Consider the following 22,814-nt stretch of genomic DNA (forward strand, 5'->3'; position numbering starts at 1 on the left):
GCAAATATTGTTTAATGACACGAGTGTAAACAAGTCATTGCGTGTTATAAAGCAAAGTTTTACAACTTTCCTTGATTTTTACCGACGCCTAATGCATGATAACATAGAATATGCTATGTAGCAAGAAAATTGTTGTATAACATTGTGTTATATAACTTTTTTTCTTGAATTTTTCCAACAAGTTTATATAACTTTACACATTAATAATTACAACAATATAACTTTATTAACATATTTTGTTACATAGACTGTACCCGGCTTTAGGTGAGTGCACTGGACAATCCTAGGAAATACTCAATGAATTAGCTCCCTGTATATGTATTTAAAATCATGAGCTCAAGTTTAAGAGGCGTCTAAAAACCGATTTTTTTTTTTAATGTTTACATAGGTAGTTAAGTTTAAACATTTTATTGATAAAAAAGTGAGGATAAAGTAAAAAAATGCAAAATTTTAAAAATTATAATGGATTTTGTATTAACGTATAATTCACAATTACACCCGGATTAACTACACTCTATTTGCAAGTAGCCATCACGTTGATCATTATATATGCTATTAAACGCCTTCATAAGCCTCAATATAATGCCTTAACTAGCCAAATTCTGTAATTTAAAAGGATTTACATCACTTATTTAATTAAATTACGAGATATTTTTACCACTAACCAAAACTCTTTATTTTTAATCTCGACACTGTAGTTTTATCCGGAAGATGCTAACATCGTTAGCGAAACACGTGAACGAACCTCAAATTTTTTTAGAAGGATGTAATTAGTTTTGAAATTATTAAATTAGAAGGTGTAGGTTAGTTTATTACGTTGAAGTTTTGTTCATCAATTTGCAATAAATTCGTATTAGTTCTTTTAGACATGTATTTAGAACAATAGTTAATAATTTATAGTTAGAAATTAATTCCATAGCTAATGATTAGATTATAGTTTTGGATATAGGTTCTTATGGTTGCGGTTAGTTATTCATATATATGTTTTATTAATAAAAATATTTATTGTTTTAACTATAAAATAATTTACATTTAACCTCATCTTTATTATTTAGCTATTAATAATTAAATATCTTAAATAATGTTTTTTTTTAAATGTATGCTAATAATATATTAAATTACATAAAATATCAATAATTTAAATAAATAATACCTATTTCTTAACACCTGATAAATGTGTTTTGTTCGCAAAATAATGTAAAATGTAACTGTATTATGCTTTTATTATCTAAAATTGAGTTCACAGCCAAGCCCAATTAAAAAGTGCCCCAGACAAAACCAAAAAATACTACTGGGGATATACTAAAGCCACTCCCATTTTTGTCAATAAGATTGTTGTTTTATTTTACGTGTTTGTAAATTACAAAATATGTAATTATAGGGATACAAAGCGATAAAAAATTCTATCAATCTATAATTTTAGCACCCAAAAAGTTTCAAGATTGCCTCAATATATATATTTTTTAATTATAGCAAAATAAAGAGCTAAAAAACCTTATGCAAGCCGACAATAATTACATATTTAGTGTATGTAGAAAAACCTTCATAATTTCCAAAGTTTTGTATTTTTTTCAACCATCCTCACTTTTTTATCAATATTTTGACCACACTCACTAATTTTTTTTTGTAAACATCTTTATTATCTCCAATAATGTTTACATGCGTATATTACAATAAAAACTCCCTAATCAATGCATGCAAGCATTAGTCACGAAAGTAACTATTTTAATTCTATACACTAAGCCTATGCCTAAAAAAAACGTATCAAAGAATATTTTATTTTTTTTGAAATAATTACTAAAAGGTTGAACACATCTTATATTTTCTGGCAATTCATTAAATACCTTAAAAGCTTTTGCAATAGGATTTCCTAATCCTATGTTAGTTCTTGTATAGTTCTGATAAATGTTATTTACATTTCTTGTTGGATAATTATCTATCATATTCGTAAAAGTAATGTTTTTATTAGATTTTTGCTTTTTGTAGATAATTTTATATACTAGTTTACATTGTTCTGTTTTCAGTATTTTATTTAACTTATTAAAATGTCATTGTTCATAAAGTGTATCTGTATGAGTAAGCCTATCGTAATTAAAAAGAACTTTAATACATTTATTTTGAAGAGTTTCAACAGTAGTAAAATTAGTTTGAGTACACACTTCCCAAACAGGGAGTAAATACCTAAGGTGAGACATCAAGAAAGCATTATAAATATTATTTTTAGTTTTTGCAGTTAAATAATCACGACATCTGTAGATAACTGCAATAATTTGCATAACTCTTTCAACAACGCTGCAGATATGTTCCCGCCAAGTTAATGCTTCATCAATTATTAAGCCCAGATACCGAATTTTCCCAACTTTTTGTGAATATGTACCAATATTGAAGTCATCAACTTGTCTATTTTTTTGTTTAAATAACATGTATTTTGTTTTATTTGAATTAATTTTTAATTTATTAAAATGTAACCAGTCCATATATATTTTGAGATCGGCATTGATGTTATTCTCTAGAAAAACCTTGCTACTACCTGAATAAACTAACACAGTATCGTCGGCAAAAGTGAATTAACGCGTTTAATACATACAAGGAATAAAGCAATGGTCCGAGTACGAAACCTTTTACTTTAAAAAAAATCGGTTTTTAGGCGTCCCTTTAACTTTACTTTAGGACCCCTATCGTTATGTTAATGATATACGTTAAATCGTATTTTCTCACTAAACCACATTAGTATCCTAATGCGTATTAAGAATCCATGTAAACGTGGTAAATAATAAACTCATTATATTCACGAATCAGCTCCCAGTAGGCGGCACCCAAATAAACAAAGAACTAGAGTGGGGGAAAAACGGCTCCAATATCTGTCAAACCCGAGCTAAACCTAAACGTCACGTCAGCTGTTTTCTAGTTTTGTTGACGACTGGTCTGACTCTGAACTTTCTCAGCTGTTCAGTGTTTTGGTTAATTCCAACGAATCGTTATCTCATTCCATTCATCTGATTTAACATGTCGGAACAAGAGGCAGCGACTTCAAGTGGCGAGAACCCAATGGAAATTCCCGAATCCCAAGAAAAAAAGGAGGAATTCGTCGAACCCGATGCAAAAAAACGTAAAATATCCAAGCGAAACGACGAGACAACATTTAAATTGGAGGACAGACTGGGCGGTATCCTCTGCTGCGCAGTTTGTCTGGACCTTCCCAGGGCCGCAGTTTATCAGGTAAGTGACCATCGGTTTGTCACACATCCGGGTTTTTTTTTTGTATTATGAACTGTTTATATTTATATTAAACCTGATATCCGAGTTACGTAATTCGACGATTTCCTGGGTGCCGTTTTTCTTTGTTCTATCTGTGCTGCTGCTGCGGCGCCTGGGCACTGCACCACAGGGCTCTATATTGATTTTTTTACTTTGCAGCAGGCTAAAAATATTCAAGGCGTAGGAGGTGATACAGGGCGTTTATTTAAACCTCTTTTATCACCCCCTCAGCTGATCTTTGTGGTAGGTAAAATTATTTTAAAACTTCCAAGAATATCTGTTTTAAAATATTTTATTTGCCTTGTTTATTGTTGGATGGCCTTCAGATTTTTTTTTAAATTGTTTTATTCACAAGAAGGTATGTATATAAAACATGCTATTGGATTTTCACAAAGGGTGTGTACACAGGCAGTTTTTATTAGAACAAATTTAATTTATCTAGTGATTTCTAACTTTTGTTGTTAATCCCTTATTTTTCTAATAAATTTAATGCAGAATCATCCTTCATATTTATTTATTGTTCAGTACTTTTGGCAGGTAAGTACCTAAAGCTGGTCCCGGTAATAATATATTAAATGAACATAATTAATTTGAAACCAAATACAGGGTGGGACAGTTTGTGCAGTTAATACTTAATGGTCATCAGTCAATATACACATGTCCAGATTAAATAGTTATTAATTTTAATAAGTAGAACAACAGATACACAATATTAAAAATTACTTAAGGAAATGCTCCAAAGCTATTTACTGGAATCATTGAAGCAATAAATTTGCATTGGTAATTTTTTACTCATATTTAAATATTGATTGATTTTTTTAAAAATATCCATTGGTGCCACAGACTGGAAAAGGGATAATTAGATGTCAACCTCAGTAACTATGCCTCTGGCAAATTTATCAAAATCATTACATAAAGCACTTCTATAAAATGGTAATCAATCAAGTGGTTCAGGAGTTACAATAAAAAAAAGCTGTCTAAATAGGAAACATATTTAGTTCACATATTATACAAGTTCACTTTTTACCTAGATCACCCATTTTATAAAACATCGATATGTTCAAGGTTGTTAAATAATTGGCTTTCAACAATGCATACAATGGTTACATTTTGCTTTGCTATTTCTTAATTAATTTAATAACAAATAAACTTTGAATGTATTAATTTATATAATTGGGTCAACTACACTCTGATATATTTAACATTTTCAATACAGATAAGCAAAACTTCACTTTAGTCTAAAATCTAATACTATTATTTGGTATTAGTATGCATGCATATCTCATCTATCAATGTATACATGAAAATGGGTAAAGATAATAGTTTCAGTGAAGTTCTTAGCACTATGGTAGCAAGTCTAGCGAGTAGTGGTTATAATGTTAAATTCTTTCTTCAAAGACAAATGTGAAGAAATGAGAAGTAGTTTTATAAATTGATATTATTTAATACTGAGCTGTTATTTCATAGCATGTATATGTGGCTAGATGATGTAATAGTGTTCGTATATAGATGAAAGTCCTTTCAATTTTTTTATTTCATTTAGTTTATGTTTTGTTATGTCACACCAAATCAGTGCTTAATTTGTTTTTGGTTTTAACTTTGCACTAATTTTTCTGTATTCCTGTTTTTTCATATATGCAATAATTACATTGCTATACAATTTTATAACTTAAAGCTATACATTTTTTTACCCTGGAAACCCTTTTAACCTAAAATTTACATTATTCTTCTGTTACTATACAATCTTCTTCTATAGGAAATAATTTATTCTAATCTTAAACCATTTGAATAAATTCTTGCTTTTTAACTTTTTTTTATATATAAATCTTTTTTTAATCTTCTCTTAAGTGTGCTTTTCCTATTTGCATAGAACAGTAAAATATATAAAAATAATATTTGTCTAAAGTGTCACATTTAATTATTCAAGGTACAGGGTTATTAATTATATTATGATATCCCCTAGTGCAGTTATAAAATTTAGGTGGTACAAAAAACATTAAATGCATAAATAATAGGGTCCTTTAAATTACTAGAAATATCAAAGAAGTTATATATTTTCTTAAATATCTATTTCTATCTATTGTGTAAATTCTATCAGTTCATACTAAGCCATAATCCCATTGATTCCTAGAGTTAAGGTCACAAAAACAGGTACCATAGTGCAAGAGTAATTAAACCAAGGGATCATTTACTCAATTTATGCTAATTTTATGCCCCTTTTTACCTGAAAACCTTCAGGTATTTGTATGGTTCAAATCAAAGAAATATTGTTTTTGCTTACATAAGTGTTAGTGAAATTGCTGCAAACTAGCCTTTCAAGCACCAGTTGCACAAACAGTTTATATCACTCCAGAGAAGTTGTATCATCTGCATATATGGTGAAGGATACCAAGATGTAATATCATTGTTATATATAAAAAATAACAGACTACTGAGAACAAACCTCTGATATACACTTGCATTAATTGAAGTTTTTTAGTTTTATTAATAACAGAACACATCAAAAGGGAAAGGTAAGTGTCTAAAGGTTTACAGGCTATTTACAGACTCAACAAAGTTCAATTATTTTTGTTGTAGCTTAAATGTTCTTTGTGCATAAGCGGGATACCAGTTAACATACATACAACTGCATAGTAACCATGATATGCTGGTATAATATATGGTCATTAATAAGGATCTTAATTAACAAAATAATGAATTACCTAATACTGAAAGAATCTTCTATCACTGGACCAACAGAATATATGATTTATTGAATGCCATTATTGTTGCAAGTTATAATTAAAACATCCATTACAACCTGGAAGGTCTGACTCAAATAAGTAGATTTTAATTAGTTTTTTTTGGGGTTTTTAAAGCCGGTCAGATCATATTTAAAAATAGAAAAATTTCTTAAAATTTTCGGGTGAATTCAATTTGGCACTAACACATATTGTTTTAATGGCAAACATCCTGGTTTGATTAGCTTATATAGTGAGCCCTTAGATGGTAAGGGTACATTGAGTAGCTGATTAGCATTTTTTTTATGATTGAAATACAGAAAACTCATTTTTTTCTTGGACACATGAGAGTATGATGTAGTACTGGTAAGTGAAAGCATTTTTTGAAAATTCCTATAAAAGATCCTATAACATTTGTGTATGGTCTTTTTGTACCACATATGGGTGGGTGTCAAAATATAATATAGTGAATAACTTTATACTTTTTGCATTTAATAAGAAAAACAATATTTTGCTTTAAAAGGACCACTAAAATAACTTTTCTATAAGGTGCCACATTTAATATTAAAAAATCCAAACTATATCAGTTTTTTTTTATTTTCTACTTTTTACAAAGCTGCAAGATCTTATTTTAAGAATGACCTAACTGGCATTTACCTTCTTAACTAAACATTTAAGATCCTAAAAAAATCTTGTTTATGGCAACATTAAAGAAGCTAATTTTATTTATTTGCTACAAACTAAGTATAGTTGTTAACAAATGAATAAAATATATAAGTATGTAAATATTTATTTAATAAGTAGGTATTAAATAAATATATTAGGTACTAAATATATATGATCTAGTATAGTTGATAAAAAATTTGTATATTGATGCAAAAAAAAAGTAAAAACTGATTTAATGAACATCCATCGCCCCAAGGCATCCGTTCTTGTTTAAAGGTTGCCATATGCACTAGAATGCATCATCAAACTATAATTATTCGTAATTGCGTCTATTTTCCTTTACTTCATCCATGCGTTAAATGGTAATATGAGTCAGGCAAAGGTTGGGCTAAAATCTTATATTGCGCATTAAATAATAATTCTCTTTTCCACTCTAATGTATTGACCATGTAAAACTATATAGTTTGTTTGTTCGGATAGTAATTTAATTCTTAAATTTAGTTTTTAAGCTGCTCGAGTTTTGTTAAATTAGAATTTACACAAAAAAAATGTTGATCTTATTGAAGTTCAATAAAAGTTTTAAAACTTAATTTCGTAGTGGTATTATTCACAAATAGATTTAGTTTAAATCCTTATCCTTTATCCTACATGAAAGCATTTATTTGCAATATTGCCTATTATGCCTAGTAGAGAAAAGGTAGGTTGACAAGCATAAAAACTCGATAGACGTAACATACTTAAATTGGTTACAGTTACGTGGTTCAATGCCAAAATATTGCATGCGATATTATTTAATGTAGGCAGTGTGCTGAATTTGGCACGGGTTTATTTAATCATATTTTGGTGAGTATCTGTGTACGTATATATAGGTCAAGGCTTTTTCATTTCATTCATTTGATTATGAAATACTAGAAATGAATTCATACCTATTATTTTGGGTTTTTCAGGATTTGAAGAGGAGTGGTAAGTCCTTTGTCCTTTTTACATGTTTCAGTTATGATGTATGACAATCTTCTAAACTTCTTAATAATTGCAAAAAGAGGTATTTAAAATCAGAGTCAAAGTTCAGGAGGTTAATACAAATACAACCTTATCAAATTTGATTTTTAAATAAATTGTTAAATTGGCTGGTGCATTTTAATTATTAATCAAATATTTACGCTATATATTTAAAAGATCATATGTTTATCATAATATGGAAAATATACATAGCAAACAATAAATTACGAAATTGAATAAGAGCTCACAGACATTATTTTTTACGTCATTATCTGCAATTAGTCTAATAATATGGCTTTTAAAAAATCTCATTAGTTTAATAACACGCCATCAAATTCGGTAAAACTATTGGAGTACTTATAATTAATGAATCTTTATTAACACTCAGAATTATAAGGCCAAATGGCTTTTGTAGAAATGTAATTGTCTTTATTTATAAAGGCCTTTAAATTGGAATTACCTTAAAGTGAACATGGAAAATATGCCCGAAATGGCACATTTTTTATGCACACCCAAGTATTATTTCCTCTAATTGCAAATATATAATCATTTTTCTTTTCTTTTTCAGGTATTCAATTAATAATCTTCCACCGTTTCCTCGCTAGGAAACTGCGGAAAATTATTCTCTGGCAAGGTTGCCATCAGTTAAATTAACATTTATTGTGCCACATTTAACGTTTTTTATATCTATAGTCATAATTACGAAAACCTAACTAGATTTTTCTTCTGTCCCGCCTTTGTAGTGTACCAACGGGCACTTGATGTGTGCCGGATGTTTTACGCACGTGTTGGCGGACGCCAGGTTACGGGACGAGACCGCCACGTGTCCCAGTTGCCGCGTCGAGATCTCGAAAACTTCGGCAACCCGTAACTTGGCCGTCGAGAATGCCGTGAGCGAGTTACCGAACGAGTGCCAGTTTTGTAACAAGGAATATCCGCGAAACTCGCTCGAGAGGCACGAGGAACAGGAATGCGAAGAGAGGTATGAAGTTGCTGTCAATATTAATCTATTTTCTTTCATTCAAATTCTATTATTCATGCTCATATGCCTATATACGTCAGAAAGAAGAAAATCATGTAACGCAACACGTGTCAACGTTACAATTAAAATAACACTACTTATAATGAATTGCAGGAAAAATAAAGGAAACACTTTATTTATTTATTTATTTATTCATGACGGGATACTTCATTAAATAACTTAACGATATAATAATAGTATTCTACAAGCTTAAGGCCAAATGTTTTAACTATTTATGAGTTTACAGTAACGATCTATGGGAGAATTTTGACTATTAAGTGTATGCACTCCAACAAGCTGCTACAATCTATATAACCATTAATTAGCTTATATTTGAACATCATACCCGACATATTCCGCCGTTCTAACGTAACGAGATTTAAACGACTCAATTAATGCATAATCATGATCAGCAATAAACAAACCCATCCTGAATGCGCAAAATCTTAAAAAATTATGCTGAACTCTTTCCACAGACAAGTTGTGTACTGCCTGATTAAGTGACCAAACTATGGAGGCATATTCTAGCTTAGAACGAACTAGAGAGCCATAGACACTCCACTCTTTATAGTATCCGATAAAAAATTCTTAAAATGCCTGAGCACAAATGCACAAGCATTTTTGATGATTTAACTGTAATTTTGTGTAAATGTTCATTGATAGAAAGATTCTCTTGAAAAAAGGCTCCCAAATCTCTTACGTTGGTCACATATTTTAACTGTTCCCCATAAGTAAGATAGGAAGTAGTATGTTTTCTCATCCCCTTATAAAAGCTAATAAAACGGCACTTTAACACATTCAGACCAAGCTTACTATCCTTACACCAATTAGCAAGTCTATCCAAGTTTTCCTGCAAAAAGTGTCTGATCCCCTTGACAGTAAATCGTTTTCATAATTTTAAAGTCATCAGTGAAAGCCAAAGCAAAACTATTCTGAAAGCAATTAAAAATAGTATTTGCATACCCATTGACATATTAACTCCACTGCAAGTATGGACTACTTCTTCAACTTCAAATAAATTAAAGAAAATTGGAGAACAATGTTCCCCTTGAGGTACTCCTGAGGTAACAATAGTCAGACAACAGACAAAAAAAAATCTATTTTCACCCTTTGCTGACCATAATAAAAGTAGCGATGCAACTGAGTACAGTAGACGCACCAAAACCCAAATCAAACAAACTGATCAAAAAAGCCCCATGATCAACTCGAAATTACATTCAGATAGGGTTGAGGTATTCTTCAGGGTGGAGTATCACATTATTAAGTGAAGAAAATGAAAATCCAAATCTACACTCTTTGTGGTGAACAGGGAAAATTTGGAAGATTGGAGAAAATTTTTTATTTTTTTTTCCTTAATGACTTTGAGATGTTATATGAATGTGTATTTAGAAAATTAATATATACCTGGTCTATTCAAAAATTATCAATGCCAAACATTCCATGAACATGTATACATACATAAATAAACATACCAGGGATTTTTTCTCAAGGTTCAGACATTACAGTTTTGGTGTTTTGTATATCGATCAAGGTTATGGAACTTCTCAGAATATTGATATAATTTTTTTACTTTCTCTCCACCAAGTCCCATTAATAATCTTGTAAATTTTAAGTCACTTAAAGGTTATTATGAATCAAGCCATTAAAATACAGTCAAAAAGATCAGCATGAAAATGACCTGATACATAATTATTATTTTTATTTTATTAGATAAAAGCCAAGAATTTACATTCTGTATAGCTCTATCAACTAAGTAGGAATTACAATATATTTGAATAAATCTTTAAATGTCAGCTTCCAAATTTAAACACTAAACATGTCCAATCTATCCAGACGATTCTTGAAACAGTTCACAGAAGGAGCAGTTATGACATCTACGGGTAACGAATTCCAAACATCAAACACTCTATTAGGCAAAAACATTTGACGTGTTTTTGTTTTATACATCTGTTTTTTTAATTTTAAAGTGTGACCGCGAAGTCTAATATCTCGATTTCTTTCAAATAGTTCGTTTAGATCACAGCCCAAATAATTATACAGGATTCTGAATGTAAAAATTAAATCACCACGAAGCTTTCGTTTATCAAAAGTTTGCATTTGAAAGTCTCTCGCTGTAGGTAGATCTCAGCATACGCAAACCATAGATCGTGTAGCGCGTCGCTGCAACAATTCAAGTAAATTTTTGTCGCGCACCAAGTCCGAGCACCAGACGGGACCCGCATATTCAATAATAGGCCGGACAAACGTAGTATACAACTTCATAAAATTGTGAAATGGAATTTTAACAAAAGCCTTTTGTAGCACGAAGAATTTGCACGTTTCACAATTGAGGCAATATGCTGGGACCAAGAGAGATCCTTAGTTACTATTATTCCGAGATCACAATAAGATTCGACTTTTTTAAGTTCAATGTTATTTATTTGGTAGGGTAGCTGGTGAGAGGCGCGTTAAGAGGAAGTAACCATTCACTGCACCACTTCCAAATAGTGTCCAGATCGGTTTGCAATTGTTGATGAGATGTTAGGGAACTGCATATATTTTTGTGTCGTCAGCAAACATTGATACGCAACATTTTAGTTCTGAAGGTAAATCACACGTGTAAGCCAAGAACAGGAGAGGGCCGAGGATGCTCTAAGTTTAAAAACATTAAAGGTTTAAAAAAAGATAGAGGATAGAAAAAGATAAATAATTATTTGTTGCTTTTATTATCCTCATCTGTCTTGTCACTTAAAAGTGACATTACCATCTACCAGCAATTAATGACCTTTATACATTGAACCTAAAACTGAACATTCGTTTATCATTCTAATACAGCTTTAATTGCTTTTCTATTCCTACTTTAATGATATTATACAATTGATGATGGCATTATGCGTTTTCATGTACTTCTTTGTACATACAAATATGCCGTATTATTTATAATACATACAGCAATTAATAGCCATACGTTGAATATCCTAATTTGAATAGTGGGTGTTGTATAAGTCTAACTTCCGTATTCGAGTAATTTTATTTTATTGTAATGGCAGACGTGATTTAACCTCTAGTGGATCATCTTCATCATTACCATCGTCAATGTTTTACCTATAAAATAAAAAAGCATTTACTCGATTGCGATACTAGTTTCGCCATTGAAACCAAATGACTCCGCTTCAAGTAGCCTGAAAGTAAATTCTGAATTTTCTCTTTGTTAAAGGATTTCCGGTTGTAAATTCTGCCGCATAGGGTGCCCATGGAGAGGTCCAGAACACGAACGTCAAGAGCACGAGAACCAGTGCGCCCATCCACACCGTACCGGTGCGGAGGTGATGGACTCGTTGCTAGTGATGGACCAAGAGCAGGCCGAAGAGAAAAAGCTCTACGACAACATTTTTGACTTGTTGGGGTATGAGAAAATAGCTTTTAATGGTGAGTAAATATATAAATATTAATACTTTTTGAAGAGGAGTCCAAAAATCTGAAAAACATGAGAAATTATTAAAAAAAACTCCGTTTGTGGTTCTTTGTTTTCCGTTGTTTTTATAACATTAAATATTATTTAGTTATAAATGTTTAGTAACAAAAATGGATAAGTTAAAGTTACACGCAACATGGTATTTTTAACTCAGATTTGAACCTCATAAATCTGTATGTTCTTAAAATATATGCAAGTAGCCTCTTTATTTAAAAAAATTATAAGCAGACACTAATGTATAGCCTAATCATTAATTATATGGATCTGTACCATCATATGAACTTGTGGTAAATCTGGGGTATGTTTGAAATCCACTCTTAACCGAAATTTGGATCTTATCGGTAGCAATTATGACAGATAACCACTCTGTTATCTGAAATGGTGTGTTTGAGAACCTTAAAAGCACACTACCACGTTTTTTACTTTAATGCCAAATTAACATATAATTCAACCAACTTTTTCTTAACTTTTTAGAGAATCAATTTTTATTCATTTTGTGTTTACACTTCACTCAACTTTCTCGGTACTAATGACTTTATATTTCATTCTTCTAGAAATTCAGTTGAAGCCATATCGTACAGACGAGTTTGTGCACAGACTTTTCTACGAATCCTCTCGGTTTTCGGCATTTAATAATCAGTGGGTCGTAAAGGCCAGGATAAATAACTGCCACAAAGACCCTACTCAAAGTTCAGAACGTGATATGACTTATCAGGTAAGACCAGTTCAGCATATGCAAATATTTCATTAATTTTCAGGCAATCCAATCAAATTTTAAGGTCTTTTTACTTTTAGTGATGTCTCAAATTTAATAATTAAAATAAAAACTTTAGATAATATGAGTTTTAACAAAATTCGTTTGAAAGGCTGAAAACAACCAGTAGTACAGCCAATGCATTATTGTTGGCAAAACTTTGTTCTAGATCAGAAAACCTGATTAGTCAATTTTTTACAATACTTATTATTTTAAAAATACTTGTAATTTTTTTAATTATCATTCTTGGAAATCTTCCAATATAACGCCCCAACAAGTTAAAATATGTTTGTATTGTATTTCTTTATAAAATTTAAAGTTTCCTCAATTTGTTGTAACAAAGCTCTTGTTCGCACTGTGTTTTGGCGGGCGAAACTAATTCTAGCTGAGTATTAAACCTACAAAGATGCATTAAATATTAAATCATTTTCCACGGATTTTTTTCAATTTTTCAGAAACCACCGTTCTCATCCACTTGTGATACCATGCATTGTCTTGGTGAAACAGCAGTTTTTTCTTGGTCATGTGTGGCTTTTCAAACTTATTCGCCTTTAGTCGCTCAGCTCTCTGCAACTGCGCTCTACTGTGAGATCACGTCTTTGATTAAGGTATGTCGGTGGATCCATGTTTCATCCATTGTCACATACCGACATAGAAAATCTCTTTTACTCGCTTAAGTAGCTCCAAACGACGCTCTGAGTCGTCGACGCGTTGTTGATCATAATCATCGGCCATTATCTATCCACTGCAGAATGTAGCCCACCTTCAAATTATTCGTTCGTTCCATTTAGGAAGTCGACCAACTGACCGTTTTGTTATACGTGGTCACCAACATAATAGTCTTTTTGCCCATCTTTCCTCTGGCTGTATGGTTATGTGTCCATTTAACGTTGGATATTTTCTGGATGATGTCATTTTCGTTTGTCGACGAATGTCCTCGTTCTTGTACGGTCTATCCCATGATGGACATCAGCCATCTCTGAGCTCTTTCCACAGCTCTCTAACTTACCCTAAGGCCTGTTGGCGCTTCGAGCTGGTCATCGTCTCTAGGCCATACGCCATGACCGGCAAAACGCATTTAACGAAAACATCTATTTTTAGACTGTTCGGAGTTTTGCTCTTGAAATATATATTTTAGCCTACCAAAAGCTGCCCATCCAAATTTGATGCTTCACGAAATTTTGGCTGTTTGGTTTTCTTTGCCGAGTCTTATGGCATACCCTAAATATACATATTCTTGGACAGTTTCGATTCTTTCTTGATTGACTGTAATCTGCTTAAAATTTTAATTTTGGAGAGATTCATCTGAAGGCTCACTTTTGCAGATTTCGTGATGTAATTGTTTGAGCATTCTCTGGAGTTCATTGAATCAATAATAATAATGTCATCACCAAATCGCAATTGATTGAGCATTTTACCAACCACTCTCATACAGTTTTATTCCCAATCCAGTGTCTGAAAGACGTCTTCTAGCGCCAGTGTGAAGGGTTTAGGGGATCTCCCATTCTTCTTATTATTTAAATTTTCTTCGTTATTGTTATTTCCTGCTCTGGTGGTTGTTTTAAATGAAACTGGTTTAGAGCACTTTTATACTGATCTGTATAGACGGCACTGTATTTTATACTGCAATGTTTAGAATTAGGATAAGAGACTGATGGGGCGATAATTTTCGACTTTGGTGCTATATTCTTTTTATCGATATTTTTAGTTTGTCGATTACTGCGTCTTAGCAAGGCTGGTTAATATTGACCTCATATACACCTATGAAAGATTTCTCTTCAGTATAGATTCTCCGCCATATTTGGGCGTTTCTGTTGTCAGTCTGTTTTCTCCAGATGTCTTACTGGTTTTAATTTTTAAATTTTTTCTCATTTCGTTGATGCCTCTCTTTTGGGATTTCCTCTTGTGGTGTTTGGTACCACTTTCTTAATTCCGAATTTACTCAAATAAACTGCTGCTACTGGAATATTAATTTATTTCTACTTTGTAGCAACTATTTGTATGTGGAGAATGGGCACCCAAGTAAAAAGTATATAACACATCATTTGCACTGATCTTAATAAGTAGGGATAAACTTCCGCTTTGTTGTCAAACTGAATCGTAATAAATTATAATATCATTCCAATACACTTTTCAATACTAGACCTCTGAACCGGTGTTAGTGATCGATGGCCTAAAGAGTTGACTGATTGTGGATTTTTGTATAGTGTTTTGTAGAATTGTTCAACTACTGTCAGCATTGATTCTGTTCTTTGAATCCGTGAGTTAGTAGAGTTGAGTTTATTTTTGCCTCTGATTCTATTCTTTCTGAGTATTCTCATGTTGACATTTTTTTCTATACATTCCTTTATGATATTTGTGTTATGAGTCCTGATGGATGTCCGTATTAATTGTTTTATTCATTTCTTTCAGTTGGGATCTCGTGTGTTGTACCAGATAGATCATCTAATGAGAGTTGCACTGTGTTTTGCGCGTTGGATAGTTTTCTGTCTACGTCCAGTTGGTAGTCAGGAATGTTTTGGGGAAAGAGATTTAGATGGTGACTTTTAGTGTCAATGAGTTATGATCTGTCTAGTTTTGTGTTAATTCTAACTCGGGCCCTAATTTACGAAGGACATTTCCGAAAAAACGCTCAAACACGTCGCAAAGTTTGGCATTTTAACTTTTTTTTTTCATCAAAAAAATATATACAATACAGAGTATGACTCACTTGTAACAGTAGTTAATATCAACTTTTTTATTTTAATTGCGACAGCCTGTATATTACTCAAGTTTTGGGTTCTCCAGAATATTCTTGATCTGCTTCATGTACAATGTTTAACTGTTTCGGAGATTTAAGTTGCCGATTTATTGCAAAAAATTAATATTAAAAACAAAGAAAATTATTTGATTACATAAATTCGTTAATCTTAAATAGAATTTCTTCTAACGTTGCTCAACATTTCAGGCGTGACCGAACTAATCTTGTGATTTGGTAATGGTGCTTCATCTTGTCAAAACTCTATATTTGCTGGATCAGTATATAAGTTTATCAAAGTTAGTACGACATTATTTTGGTTCACTCAACAAATAACAAAACATGCTCTGATTCATCTTATCATCATCATTCACTTGATCTCATTGATATCTAACTTTACCCTCATTTGTTAACAAAAATCCGTTCTCCTATCGAAATCGTCTTCCATAGGTTCCTGAGTTGGTATCAATTTATAGGGATGCATTTTATTTTCTTTCAATGTCTGACTAATGGATGAATGGCTAACATCGAACATTAGCGCTGCTTTTTGGTCAGAAGAATGTGGATTTTCCTGAAACTTTTACTAACTGTCCCTTGGGATATATTAGGAGAATTGGAAAATTTTTCATGGATAAGCGAGCAACTTGCATTTGAGTTATATTCATCTGTAGAATTATTTTATGCGTTTCTGTTAAATGAACCATTCTTCTGACAAGCTGTTAACGGAATTCAAACGACTATGACACTGATAACTATTGCTGACAAACAATAATTTCCATGGCCAAGCATCTTAAACCAAAGTGAAAAACATAATTTTATTTATTTTTTTTTTGCTCTCATATTAGTAAGAAGGTATGTTGAAATAGTTTGTTTACTTTCCGATTATCAAAACTGAAAGACTAACAGAGAGCAAAGGATAACACTTTTTAAGCCATTGCTAAGCTTGTACAGTATTTTTTCCCGTTAAAAAAGGAATTTTGTCAGCACACGAAACACATTTTCTTTAATTTTTTTTAAAAAGTAGCATCACTTAGACCACTGTAACTCAAAAACTAATTGTTCTAATGTAACAGTATCGTCTAAAAATCATATGAATATGTCAATCAATAGTGGCGCCATCAGTTGGTTAATCTTATTTTTCCATGTATGTATGGAAGATAATTGACCAAAATGAACAAGATTTTAACATATATATTAAAATTCCGAACGTTAAAGAAAGAGTTTTAACTTAAAATCAATTTTTTTTACAAAGAATTTATCAATAGAGTTCAGTGTATCATGTTTGCCATTATATACATATTTGCATTATAAGATATTTTTGTAATTTCTTAAATATCTACATTATCTCATTTTTTTTTATAATATTAAAAGCCCACTTCATTAAATATTTCATATCCCAATTAAGAGTTAATAAAATACTAAATTATATGACGGCCCTATTGGAAAATCGTATGTATAACAGAAAAAAGCATCATGAATCTCCAGACTTATTTCTATTTGACGTCACTCTCATTTGGTTGGCCACCCTCTTTAGTATTTAATGTATTACGATGATTGAGCACATAACATTTCTGTAGGTTTCGTCTGTTTCGTTTCAGTTAATTTTAAAATCAAAATCCCCTACACCTTTAAGCTTAAACTACGTAGTTTTAAGAGGACCGGTGGGCGACATCAAAGTGAAACCACGCATATACGAGTTTGACTTTACAGAACAAAATAACGAGAGCCCGTACGTGTCCCTGCCTTTACCGGACACCGCGGAATGTAATCGACTGTTGGCTGCGAAAACGATTAATTTCAGGTAAAGTATAATTTTTCTTCTTGTGTGCATCTAATTTAAGTCATTTTTTTGATGTGACTCACTAATTAAATCGAATATTTCTTGAAGAGACTAAGTAATATTAAGAAATTTGGAGAAACTCTCCATATTTTTGACTTTTTTTTGATAAAGGTGTAAATGAATGCATTATTTAATACAAAATCAAGTAAAACTTGATGCGAAATTGAATTATAATATTGAATACGAAAAGTCCTAGTAAGTAGTCTGATGGGACTACATACTTACTGTTCAGAGCTGTATATATTATTTTTAAAAAAAACGTTAGCATGGAGAGTTGAAGGATATTCTTTACGATTTACGGATTGTATTAGTACCCGACATACCTATAGTTTTATACAGGTCACCCAAATACGTCAATTTTATTTGTACAGCGGACACTTTGTAGATAAATATTTTTCCCCTAGGAGAGGTAGATGTTCTCCCTAGAATCTTGGGAAAATGGACATGGAGGTAAATTGGCACGTCGTTTTAAAGGGAGTTCAATTTTCTTTTTAGTGGTATCCTACTTCGTTACTTTTGGTCCAGAGATTTCCGAATATTCGCATTTCAAAGTTACAGAAACAATTAAACTTACTACGTACAACAAGAAAACTTCACCAGGAATTGACTGGCATTCTGCTGCAATTCGTCTTTTAAGATCAGCAATATCTGCAAGTTGTGTTTTGTTAACAATGCATTTAAGATATCCCCAAAGAAAGAAGCCTAAGAGTGTTAAATCCAGTGATCTTGGAGGCCATTCAATTGATCGTCTTTTAGCAATCGATTTATCCGGGAATCTCTCGCTCAACCACTCTCAGACCAGAAGAGAACAATTAGGTGGAGTACTGCTTGAATGTTAGCAAATCATCCTGTAGAACTGAAATACCCCTTGTACTATATTGAAATTGAAATTGTCGAAACAGTGGGCTGCCAAGGCAGTTGTGCATATAGGTCTCCTGATGGAACCGTCGGTTACCAGAGCCCAACGGCCTTAGAGAAACCGATAAGGCTCTCTGGTCTGAAGGACTTAAAGTCACTCGGTACACTAAAAGTGTTACCCAAGTATTTAAACCTGGCGCGCGTGAATGCTGGGCACTCCGCGACTACATGGTCAACGGTTTCATCCATCTCACAGCACCATCGGCATTCCGGGTTGTCCGCAATACCAATGGCATGGAGATGGCTTCTTAAGTGCCAGTGACCGGTTAAAAGACCTGTCACCAGCCGAATTTCGTATCGCGTCTTTTTAGGCGTAGTACATTTTTGGTGAGACAGGCAGAGGGCCCACCTATGTGCGCTTTGGCCTGTCTCATACCAGAGGACTCAGCCCATTTTCGGTGAGGCCACTTGTCCAGCAGACCCTTCATTGACGCGACCGCTACGCATTTGCCGATACCAATTATGGGTTCCGGCCCCATCGGCACGTTCTCGGATCCCAATCTGACAAGAGAGTCCGCTTCCTCATTACCAGCACGGCCTGCGTGGCTTGTACTAATAATAAGACTTTCTTTAAGCATATTAAGGTAGAGATCACATATCCAGTTTCCTTCAAAAAAAAATAAAGGACCAGTAATGGCATTTTCAAGAATACCAACTCAAACATTAATTTTTTGCAGATATCGTGTATGTCTTTCTCGAAAAATATGCGGATTTTTATCACGCCAATGCCAGCAATTTTGTTTGTTAAGATTTACATAAAAATAACATTCGTCGCTTTAACAGATGTTCGAAAGAATATTAGGGGTGACGTTGACTTGATGACTTATGAATTTACAAAAGACTATTGTTTTATCGAAATCATCGTTATAGAGTTCTTGAAGTATCATTTTGTATGTATGGAGTTTATGCATTTTCAGAGCCTTTCTTACTGTCTCGTGTAAAATTCTTGTCTGCTTTGCTACTGTCAGCAAGCAGCTGGTAAGCTTTGCAGCAAATAATCCCAAAACAACAATTTGATCTCCTACTTTTTATTTCTATTATTCGCCGAACCAGTTTCGGAGAACTTTGCTACCAGATCCAGTACATATCTGTGACTTACTTCACGAATTCGATTTCTTTCATTGAAAACCAATGCCGTCCTTTCCTGCGCACTTTACAACCTCTGTTTCGAGTGCGAGTACGCACTTAAGAAATAATCCTTTATTTTAAGCACAAAAACAAAACTAAGCTTAAAACACTGTTCCATATAAAATTGCACAGTAAAAAATGAAGAGAAAGTCCCTTTTCTGTAATAAACAAAACAAAAAATGTAAATGCGCCCTCTTAGCAACTTATCGTTCAAGAGTGGGTTTAATATGCGGCTAAGAGTACGCACTATTTATAAAACGCATAAGTTGCACAAAACGCGCAAGTGGCAACAAATAAAATAAGGAAAAAAAACCTGAATTTGTTCCTTTCATCGGGAATGCACTGTATAGCCCTAACGGTCGTTTAAGAGTGAGTGGAAAAATCGTCTAAAAGTACGAGCAAGAATATTAGTAGTAGAATATTATATTATAATGGCTTAGTTTGATCTACTATAATTATTTTCTGTTTTTAAGATTTTTTTTGTTTAGTTAATTATATTCATTTTACACTTGGTATCAATTTTATTGTTTTGTGTATAATCAAAAATGGATCCTTTTATAAAGTTTGTAAATTTGTATTCACAGATATATTATTATTGTGTAATAGTTCAGCAGAAGGAATTAATAATTATTGTTAGAATGTATTTCTTCTCTAGAAAAATAACCAAAATCACACTTATGCTCTTTCAGAAAAAAACTATTCAATTATATTTAAAAAAGTTCGGTATCTTTTCATCTTAATTTACACTTTTTTCTTTTTTTTTTCAGGTTGATAATGTTTTTAGCTTCCAAGTAAGACATAACATCTCAAAAGTAACCCTCGCAACGCACGTGTTGCTGAATTAATTTCACTTTTGAAAACATTATTGTGCTGTAATAATGAATCCTAAGGATTTATGACATTAATTTTAAATCGACCGTATATATCTTTTTAAATGAAGGATCTCAGACTCGCTAGGTTTAGTAATTTCGGTTGTTCGCCCATTGATGTAAGTCGATTGCGCTTGATATGAAACTTGAAGAATATTATTAAATTTTAAAATTCGCTTTGACACTACCGTTCATTGTGCAATAAAAAATCATTAATTTATTGTTAAGTAAATTTTTCATATTTTAATTGTTTCTTTATATATTCTTCGGCTTTGTTCTTGCGCGCTTTTATTTATAAGGATATTATATAATTTAAAATATAGATTAATCTAATATATTATTATCTTAATTTGCCAAAAGTATTTATTTAAACATATATTGTATATTTTCACTTTGTTATAGTTTTCTTATAGTAAATATGGAGGCCATATTTACATTTTAATTATTAAGGATTTATATAATTTTTTTTTAGACCTTAGTTTCTAATTGTTCTCCTTTTATAGCTACAGACTGCTCTGAATTTTATTAATTTTAGAGCTTCTATTTTAAGGGAAATGGTGTTAATAGAATTTTAATTTTTTAGTTTCAACATACAAATAAAGATCTATTTAACTGCATTCGATGGCTTTTATTTTATCAAATCCAAGCTTATTTATTGGATATGTCCAGCAGGATAAACCCAATGCAAAGACAAGTTAATGCAAATTAGTGAAGTAAACTTGAAGTAGCCCATACATTAAACTAAGAAAACATTTTATATGACATAAATGACATAAATAGCGCTGATTTGAAAACAAATTGCTTGAATACCGGTTAAAGTTTTAACTTTCTGCGTGTTAATTATAGTATTTGCAATAAATTTGATGATGACGTTAAAAATTTGGCAGATGGCAGAATGGCAAATGATGCTCGAGTCCATATATCGAAAGAGTTCTTAAAATGGGCCTAAAATATTGGAATCCACGTTTATTTTCAGTTAAAAAAATTTCGATATTCAGGTTCTTGATTTTAACCTTTAATGACAAGAAATTTATGGCATATCCCTAAAGGCAGAACAACTATCAATAAGGTTACTGACAAAATGGTGTATATTCACACAGATTGCAGACGAGCAGTCTAGGTCACAATCGGAGGAGGTGAACCAAGTAATTTGTAATAACTTATTTAAATATGTTTCAGGTAAGTAATTTTAATTATGTTAATTACCTAGTAAAACGTTTAAATAGCAGGAGTTTTTTTCTGGACCTTTTGTTTTGCCATTCATCGAGTAACGGGGTGGAAATCGCTCGGGACGTGCTATTGCCTGTATGTCTACATCATGCAGCCTATACCTTTAATTTATTAGTTGAAAAACAGGCATTGATTTTAGAAATGCAGACAGACTATGCTGCTTTAATAATTTGTTAACCTCTTGTGACTGGAATAACTGGCTTCTTTATGATGACATAAACACGGCTCTGGCTAAATTTTATGAAATATTGAATGCTATAGAATTTCAGGATTTTTACCTGTCAAATGCATAAAAAGTTCTTAATTTTCCAAGTGGTTTGATTCTGACCTCAAGAGGCTTGTTTTTCAAAAGAAAATTGCCCACAAAAAATGTATGATGTAAAGAAATTACATAAGAATTATAAGATATAATAATATCAGTATATAAAAATTACAATGATTACTTTACCTTTTCAAATCTAAGGACTTCTTGTAGGGTTAAATCCGGGGAATGTTACAATTTAAATGTAAACAATCTGTAAAGTACGCTTAATGCAATTTATTTTGGAAACATGTCAATATGAAACGTAATTTAAATAGATTACCTAACTCCATGCATTTTGCTAATATGGCAGGTAATTCCAATACATAAATTGTGCATCTATTTGCCAGGCATTTTTCAGATACAGATTTGGATTGTGCTGTTCCCGACAACCAATTTTCAGTTCATAGATATATTTTGCTTAATTAAAAGTGTTTAACAAACTTCAAAAATTGGCCAAGAAAAATTACTCTAGGACCTGATAATATTCCAAATATATTCCTAAAAAATTGCTTATTTACCATCACTAAACCTCTACATATAATATTTAATAAATCAATCAATACTGGTATATTTCCAGAATAAAGAAGCATAGTTAAATTATTCCAGTCTAGGGAAGCGGATGATATGAGTAATTATAGAGGGGCATGTAGTCAGTCCGCACTTGCTAAATTGTTTGACAGTTTGGTGGCGGATCAGTTAGCAATATCTTGCAGAGGACTTGTGAATGGTCAGCAGTTTGGGTTTTGCCGAAACCGTTCTAGTACAGATACAAAATACTTACAAAATAGCTCTGCTACATGCCTTAGAGCATGGCTTCCAGGTAGACGCGATCTACACATAATTTCATTAGTCATTTGGTCTGGTTGGAGAGTTTTCTTAAGGGTAGAACACAAGCTGCAATAATCAATAACTCGGT

The 22,814-nt window shown here is 32.0% G+C and overlaps 1 protein-coding gene across 2 annotated transcripts; it reads left to right on the top strand.

Annotated features, from left to right (window-relative positions):
- The first annotated feature begins 2,878 nt into the window (after positions 1–2,878).
- On the top strand, positions 2,879–20,981 carry LOC126742920 (cysteine and histidine-rich protein 1 homolog). Of its 2 annotated transcripts, none has more exons than XM_050449793.1 (6): positions 2,879–3,219; positions 8,387–8,625; positions 11,861–12,072; positions 12,673–12,833; positions 17,187–17,410; positions 20,263–20,981. In XM_050449793.1, the coding sequence occupies exons 1-6, from the start codon at positions 3,007–3,009 to the stop codon at positions 20,288–20,290; spliced, it is 1,077 nt and encodes a 358-aa protein (XP_050305750.1). In that variant the 5' UTR covers positions 2,879–3,006; the 3' UTR covers positions 20,291–20,981. The 2 variants fall into 2 exon arrangements, with proteins under 2 accessions (XP_050305750.1, XP_050305751.1); XM_050449794.1 differs by having other exon boundaries at positions 2,880–3,219; positions 17,208–17,410.
- The last annotated feature ends 1,833 nt before the right edge of the window (positions 20,982–22,814 follow it).

Source organism: Anthonomus grandis, chromosome 12 (genome assembly GCF_022605725.1).
Source record: "Anthonomus grandis grandis chromosome 12, icAntGran1.3, whole genome shotgun sequence".
Lineage (NCBI taxonomy): Eukaryota > Metazoa > Arthropoda > Insecta > Coleoptera > Curculionidae > Anthonomus > Anthonomus grandis.